The sequence below is a fragment of the Hipposideros armiger genome, unplaced genomic scaffold (assembly GCF_001890085.2).
Source record: "Hipposideros armiger isolate ML-2016 unplaced genomic scaffold, ASM189008v1 scaffold_267, whole genome shotgun sequence".
NCBI lineage: Eukaryota > Metazoa > Chordata > Mammalia > Chiroptera > Hipposideridae > Hipposideros > Hipposideros armiger.
In genome coordinates this window covers 1,660,628-1,669,001 of record NW_017731617.1, presented here as the reverse complement: position 1 = coordinate 1,669,001, position 8,374 = coordinate 1,660,628, and the positions used below count along the sequence as shown (strand labels likewise).

At 49.7% G+C, this 8,374-nt stretch overlaps 1 protein-coding gene across 1 annotated transcript in view; it reads left to right on the top strand.

Moving 5' to 3' along the window:
- Positions 1-8,374, top strand: part of ASTN2 (astrotactin 2) — a gene marked incomplete at its 5' end in the record, with an annotated part of 619,820 nt that overhangs the window by 367,299 nt on the left and 244,147 nt on the right. The window contains 2 exons of the mRNA XM_019656843.1: positions 2,391-2,515; positions 6,400-6,504. Of these exons, the coding sequence (XP_019512388.1) occupies positions 2,391-2,515; positions 6,400-6,504 (230 nt within the window). The remainder of the gene's footprint in view (positions 1-2,390; positions 2,516-6,399; positions 6,505-8,374) is intronic.

Below are 8,374 nucleotides of genomic sequence, written 5' to 3'. Positions count from 1 at the left end.
TCTCTCTCTCATTTCTCTCATTTCTCTCATTTCTCTCATTTCTCTGAATCTGAATTGGATTTCTGACGAACTGAGTTTAAGCCAGCACCCCTCCAGCCTCCCTGTGACCTTTCCCAGGTGAGTGGGTCCTGAAGGTGCCACCTGGGTTCCCTCTGGGGACCTTAGCCCAGAGGAACTTTCTGCCAGGCTGCTGCTCCCTAGAGAGCTGACTGATGCGAAGGCCCTGGGCGCCCTCTGCTGGCGGAGGCCGCGCAGGACGGCCATCACCCAGGTGGCCTTTGAAGGGACCTGGTCCTGAGGGAACTCCCTTAGTCTTTGGTGTTGCTGTCTTGTCATCCTCTGTTTTGTCCTCGCCACTTTCCCAGCCTCCCACACTGGCCTGCGCACTCCCACCTTCCATCTTCTCCCTCTTTCTCAGGTGCTTCCTCAAGACCCTCCCTGATTGCTGGAATCTCAGGGGTCAAACCTTCCTCCAAGACGGGGCATCACGAGCTGGGCTCCCGGCCATCCTGACACCGGGCTGCCTCCTGTTGTCCCTTTGGAGTTGGATTTGCCCCCGGAGGCAGGGGGATTGGAGGAGAGAGGCATGGGGGTGGAGCGGTCTCCCTTGCTCTCCGGTTATAAAAACACTGCCAGAGAAGATCTGAAATGGGGACCCAGGTTTGCAGGTAAAGCAAAGGTCAGCCACAGCACATCTAGGTGACACGTGGAGACAAACAAGCAGGGCTCCACAGACAGATGGGGCAGGCCCAGCGAGGCACACAGTAGCACGCTCAGTGTACAGGTGTGCACCTGGAAACTCACCATCATGCACGCGCATGCCCGCAGACAGTCCCAGGCCCAGTCCTACATTAGCTCATCACGTTTGCAGACACACAGACCTGGGTTCAAATCCCAACTCTGCCACCTCATCACTCTGCACCTTATTTTCTGTCCTCTGTGAAATGAAGATAATAACTACCTTGCAGGTTGCTGTGAAGATTAAATGATAAAATGGATGCAAAGTGCTTAGCTAGATCCTAGCAGATTATAAGATTTCAATAAATAAATAGTCAGAGATGACATTGGTGATGATTATGATGATGATGATGGTGATAAAGATGCTGAAGATGGGATTATGTCTCCTCTTCTGGACTCTGACCTGCTCAGGGGTCAGACGTGGAGAAGGTGTGGACTAAATAGATGAATTGATGGTGAGCTTCGCAGGTGCCTGGGGTGGGGAGTGTGGGATGCGGGATGCAGATGGGAAGGTGACAGGCCACCCGACAGCTTGCACAGCTCCTGGTGAACTGCCCGAGACCCAGGCTCCCAAGGCATTGCTTAGCACTGCATACTTTTGTTTTCCTCTTTCTGATCTTCATTTCAAGGTTGCAAATCCCAGGTGACAAATGAAGTGATAAATACCCCTTTGCCAGACTGAAACTGTAGTTAGTGTCTCTAACTCTGAGGACCTCTGAGTCTGAAGAGACCTCAAAAGTCAGATTTTAGTACAGAAATGCCGTCGATACCATCCAGGCCAAGTGGCTATCAACTTTCCTGCTCACACACTCACAGAAACAGGAGGCTCACAACCTCTCTTGGCAGGCTGCTCTGTTTCTCAGCAGGTCTACTGTCTGGAAGACTACAGCCTGCCTCCCTGTAATGCATAATTACCCACCCCTCTTAAGACTACTTTTGTTCAGGGTTCAGTCCCCGGAGGTCACCCTGGTTCTGTAGAAGCGCCTGGAGAATTAAGGCAGGAGAGAGACTAGCCTGGGATTTGGGGGACCTAGGTTTTGAGTACAACTCGGCGATTATTGTTGAGCAAGTCACTGCCCTTCTCTAGGCCTTGGTTTCCCCATCTGTAAAAGGGGGATTTGGGTCCAAATGTTCTCTTAGGGTCCTCCCACTTCAACTAACACCCATTCTATCAAAACTTTCTCCAGCTCAGCCTCGCCCGCTTTGTCTGCAAGCCCCCCATGCTGCCCTAAGTTTCCTCACAGCCTGATTCCCCATCGTCACTGCTAATGCACGGGGACCTCAGCAGCCAGATAGACAGTTTATAGAGCAGCAGACTGGGTCTTAAGCCGTTGGCAGCTTTAGCCCATTGAGTGTTTATAACTACCCTGAGATCTCACTTATAGACAAAGAAACTGAGGTTCTGAGAGGACCAGTAGCTTGTGCAGCTCATATGTGGTTGGCCAGATTTGGAGCCCCTGCTGGCCAGATTCTAGAGCCTGTTTAGCCCTGTGTTCTCAGCGCTGGGATTCAGGGAGCCAGCAGGAGTGCAGCAGAGCCGCCTCCCCGCTCATGAGTCTCTATTCTGACCACAAGCTTCCTGCCTTCTTGCCCCACAGCCCCTAGAAGCCTTCACTTCCTCAATGTCGCAGTCTCTGTGCTCCTCTCTGCAGGGAGAACAACTTCATCAAGGACTTTCCTCAGCTGGCCGATGGGCTGTTGGTGATCCCGCTGCCTGTGGAGGAGCAATGCCGGGGGGTCCTGTCCGAGCCCCTCCCGGACCTCCAGCTGCTCACTGGTAAGACATACATATGGACCCCTTCCCAGCCACCCTGGCCTCACACCTGATCTCCAGGTGCATATCCGTCCTCAGCACCTCCAAGATGGGCCTCTCCAGGCCTCCCCCTATGTGACGTATGGGGTTCCAAAGGGACCTGCCATTTCTTGGGCCCCTACTATGTGCTGTGATGTGCAGCGCTAGGGATTCCCCTGAGACCGCAGGCTCTGAGCCCAGGCCAGACCTCCTCTCTTAGCAAATTGCAAGCACCCACCGGAGTGTCATTAACTGTCGTCTCCACGCTGCATATTAAATCTCCAGAACTCACTCATCCTGCATAACTGAACCTGTGTAGCCTCTGACGAACATCTCTCCATGCCCCCGACCCCCCAACCAGTCTACTCTCTGCTTTCACAAGTGCAACTTTTTCCAGATTCCCCATGTAAGTGAGACCATGTGGTATTTGTCTTTCTGTGGCTGGCTTGTTGCTCAAGGTTCATTTTTAAAATATTCTAAAATAAAATCAGTGGACCCACCCCCAACCAGAAGCCACGCTCATTTGAAAGCACTTCCGTTGCACAGCTAATTTTGAATGTGGGTGCTGAGCTATCCTGTGGGGGGTGGGTATGATTTTTTCCCATCTTATGGATGAGAAATCTAGACTCAGAGAGGTGAAGGACCGGCCCAAGGCCACACCGCAAATCTGTCAGGACTGGAACCAGGTGCCATGACTCCAGGCCTTCTGCCCTTTTCACTCCACTCTGCAGCTTACTCTGTCCTTTACTGGGAAGTTATCTTTTGCAGGCTCTCCTGCTGCTCCGCTGTTTCTATCCCATCCCACAATGCCCCTCTTCTCCCAGTTCCTCTCCTACCCTTTCCTTGGGGACTTTCCTAAGGTGTAAGGACCCTGGCTCTGCCTCCGTGACATAGTAGTTGGATATCTTAACCACTGCCCAGGGAGAGTGGTCAGCCTGATGGATGAGCAAGCCATCTCATTGAGAGGGACATTGTCCCCCAGGGAAGACCCTGAAACATAACTGACTTAGGTTTCATTCCCCTCTATCTCTTGCAAGCTCTTAACAAACCTTGCACAAGTCATCTGATCTCAGACAGGGGAGAACCCGCATGTGTTAAGAGTCTCCTGGGGGCCAGGCATTGTGCACGGGTTAATCCAAGGGTGTCATTGTCCCCTTTTAAGCTGGTTAAAGAGATCATTGAACTCATCCAGGGTCACATGGCTAGTCCAAAGTCGAGTCAGGATTTAAACCCAGTCGGTCTTGACTGCAAAGCTGATGCTGTATCCACTGTCCTACGTCATCACCTCCCTGACCTGCCCTACTTTGAAGAGGGGCCCAGATGTAGATCATAGGAAGTGGGTGGGTAAGTGCTTTGTAAAATGTGTCTAAAATCGGCCGTGCCTTCCTTAATTTTCATTTTTCATAAGATCATAGAATTATATGGACTGTGAAGGGCAGCTAGTCGATTTCTCCTTACTGGTGAGGAAATCAGGTCTACAGTATCCCTACTGAGTGATTTTCCCTCTTGCATACCCCCAGTGACGGGGAGTTCACCACCTCCTAAAGCCGCATTGCTCTGGTCTGTGGAGTGATGCTCTGCTCTAATGGAAAGGACCCTGGATCTGTCACTGATTGTTGTGTGTCCTTAAGCAGGTCCCCTCTCTGAGCCTCTGTTTCTCCTTGAAAAGTGGGATGTAACAATTATTTTTCTGGATTATGGTGAGAATTGGAGATCATGGATATAAAATGCTTGGTACATTGTGGTTCCACGTGAGTGCTATGAATTGTTAGGGTTATTTGGTTTGTTTTGAAGGTCTTTGGAGATTTCTTAACAAAGAAGCTGTTACATTTCAAGAGTTAATTTGTTTTGTAATTACCAGAAAAAAATATCTTCCCCTATCCCATAGCTGTATTCTACCCCTAGTCCCTGGGTGGAGATCTAGGATGGAGTAGGGTAAGACGGGGGTCAGGCATGGGTTTATGAAAGTGAATGAGTGAGTGAGCTAGTAAATTGTTATGTATTGAGAGCCTGCTATGTACCAGGCTCTGTTCTAGGCTCTGAAGAACTGGGAAAATACAGACCACAGCCTTGTTCTCAAGAAGCTGACATGGCACTGGAATCCAGGAAGGACCAGGGATGGGGGAGTGAAGGATGGAGTGATAAGCACTTACGGCGGAGGCCCAGGGATGCGGTGAGAGGCAGAGAGGATGGTTTGAGAAATTTCTTAACAGCCAGAAGAAGTCGTATTTTTTTTCTCTCTTGGATGCCATGCCACCAAGTGGATGAGCTATGTGAACAGCCTGTATTCATATGTTCTGCCTCCCTCCTCTGGGAAGCAGCCCCGCTGGCCGGCCCCCCTTCCAAGCCTGTTCTGAATTAGGACAAGTGCGAATAAACGGGCAGAGGCTGCCTGGGCACTGGTGTCTAGTCTTCCTGGGCAGGCTGTTGTCTCTGTCCTGACTCGACACACGGCCCTCTCCTCGGCCTCTGCAGAGGAAGAACAGGACAGGCAGAGCAGATAAACCCAGAGGACATATTTAGAACAAAACAACCTCGCTCCAGTGGATGCATCTTTGGGGATCATGAATATTTTACTTTAAAAAAAAAGCCTCTCAAAAAATTATATTATTCCTGAAAAGGCTAAGGAGGGGGGAAAAAAATTGACAGTAATGGACAACTTTAATACTGCGGTAATGTCCAGGAGGAAATCACTTGTTCCAATGAGATTCTCATTTTAATCTCGGTATCAAATATCTCTTTAAGCACTTCCTCACCAGGGGGCAAAAGAAAAGGATAGAAAATGTGCCTGCCATTTGCAGAGAAGTCATAACAACAATAATAATAACCGCCGATGTGACTAGCCTTTCTCTTTCATGTATTTTTTCCCTGATTATAAAGAAGAGAATTTGAAACGCTCAGGGTAGGAAATGTAGACAATGGAGATGAATATAAATCAGGAAAAAAACAATCTTTTATACACCCACCCCCCCCAGAGTTAACCACTTGCTAAAATTTCGTTGTGTTCTTTTCTTTCTTTATTTTTTCTTCTATACTTGTGTTTCCCCAAAAAGTGTTCTATGGAATGTGAGTTGTAGTGGGCCCTCTGTACAAAAGGGGTTCTGTGCTCAAAGAAGTTTGCAAAATACCGCACACTAAAAAAATCGTGTTTAATTTTGTTTAGCCAGTGTTTCTCCATCTTACCTGAAATGGAAACCTGTTATGTATGTGCCCAGGCATTTTGTGATGCCTATGGCCATCTCATGTTTCCATGGTACGAAACAGTGGTCTATACAGGGGTCGGCACACATAAAGGGTCAGGTAATAAATGCATTAGGCTTTGCCTGGTCTCTGTGGCAGCTGTTGAACTCTGTGTCATCCTATGAAAGCAGCCATAGACAATATGTGATAAGTGGGCTGCAGTTTGCTGGCCCCAGCTTCCATGTACAGCATGTCTAGTTACTAAACAGCTCTCACTTCTATTACCTCACTTGAGTCTCACCACCTGCCTATGGAAGTAAGCTCAGCCTAGGTAGCTGCAGTATCAGATGGGGAAACTGAGGCCCTGAGGTGTCTAGTTTCCTGTGACAAGGTGCCAACGGGGACAGATGGGACCAAAGCCCACTTTTATTTGTAGGGTAAAGGGATCTTAAAAGCTGTTGGGCAGAGAGAAAAAGCAGGGGAGGGGCCCAGAACAGAGGCCAGGTCGAGGCCTGAAATTGGGGTCCAGATAGAGCTCTTGGACCCAGCAAGAGCCCACACTCTGAGGCCGAGCCTCTGCCTACTTAGAAGAGGTGGCCATTATCCCAAGCCCGGGGCTGCAGGGCAGAGGGTGTGGCTGGGAGCCTCTGAATGCTGGGCTCACGTGACCTTTCTATTCCCTCCCCCAGGAGACGTCAGATATGACGAGGCCATGGGTTACCCCATGGCGCAGCAGTGGAGGGTCCGCAGTAACCTCTACCGCGTGAAGCTCAGCACCATCACACTCTCAGCAGGTGAGGACCACCGCCCGGGCAGCCAGGGCACTTGGTGGAATTCAGCACACGTTCCCAAGGACCCATGTGTGCTGGCACGGGGCATGCTGCCATCAAGGAGCTCACGGGGAAGGCAGATGGACGAGCAGACAGACGGTGACATCTGCACACTGCTGTAGAGACAACGCAATAATGGGACAGCGGCGACACAGAAGAGGGAGCTATCCATTCTGGGGGGTCAGAGCAGCTTCCTGAAAGAAGGAGAGTCTGAGCAGGCTGCAGAAGGATGGATGGGAGAGAGGGGATACAAGACAATCTAAGCCACACTTATGGTCTTGAAATATCTCAGGTTTGTGGGTTGTAAATTCTCAGGCACTCATTCCTCTGGTCTCTCCTGGCTGATATGTTTTCCTGCCCATCTCCTGTAGAACAAGAACATATCACCTCTCCCAACAGACACACACACACACACACTCACACACTCACACACACGCGCGAGCATCGCCCATCCTTAAGCACATGAAGCCCGAGCCCCAGCAGATGGCGACAATTCGTATGGCGACAGTTCTCAAAACGGGACATGTTCTTCCATGCCTCTGTGACTTTGCACATGCTGTTCCCTCTGTCTGGATCTCCTTGCCCAGGGAGCGCACCCTGAAACACTCAGAGACACCGCCCGTGTTCTCCATTCACCTCAGGAGAACTCCAAAATTCCCTGTGGGCAACTACCTATATGAAAGCCCTAACAAGTGCCTGATTTGTGTCTGAATCATTTCTGTCTCTGCTGCGGTGACCCGAGGCTGTGGGTAGGGTTTGGGTCCTATATTCCTGTTTTCTCTACAACTAAGAAAGAGTCAGCACATTATTGGAGCTTGTGTTTGATGAAGGAATAAAATAAATGAATGAATGAATGAAAAGTGAAAACTAAGAGATTAGTGAAATCCTCTAGAAAGATGGGGCCTGGCCTAGGTTTTCCACCCTTACTCACAGCACTGCCACTGAGTTAATTGTCCGGGTGCCTCCTCAAAACGTACCAGCTCTCTTCTTATCTTTTCTTTTTCGATATCACTTTGCTCATGAGCATGGTGGAGTGCTTTTAGCCTTGGAAGTGGGAGACATCACCCTCTGAGAAGTACAACTAGTACTTATTGCTGCCATCGGCCAGCACTTTATAACGCTTTCCATCTTAGGACTTACGTCCGTCCTTGTGAGGCAAGGAAGGTATGATGTATTCCATCTTTTTTTTCTTTTAGATTAGGAAATGGAGGGTCAGAGACGTTAGGTAACTTGCCCAAGATCACACAGCTAGTGAGTGGCAGGTCAGGAACGGACCCAGGATCCGATTGCCGTTTTGTCTGCCTGGGTAAAGAGCCACTGGGCATGCCCATGGTGCTGTGATTTATTGTAATACTCACCAGACTCCATCTCGTCATTAACGCTGCTGTATTAATTATCCAGTTGCACGAGTTAACAGGTTGATGGAGAAAGGTGTTTCCGATCAAACGCGCGTGCTTGGAGCCCTGTTTCTGTTTTCCCCGCCATCCGCGCTTGTGAATAAGACTGTGATGTTCCTATTAGAACTACAAAGGTGGATCCGCTTTAATTAATCAGTAACGATGCTCCCGGGAACCCTCTTGTAAATCAACTGTTGGCAAATTGGAGCTCATTTTTAATGTGGAGAAAGAGCTTGCTCTTCTACATTTTACTTCGATGCGGCTCAGAATTGGCTGTCTTGTAATAATGGTGACTGGTGTGCCTGCCGTGTCCCGAGCTGTGGCATGTACCTGGCTGGGGTGGGGGTAAGGAAGGAGGCCTGTGTGCAGACAGAGCTTGTGCTTTCAAGGGGTGAGTGTTGCAGTTGTGGAGATGGTGGGAGAAAGGCTTCTTGGGG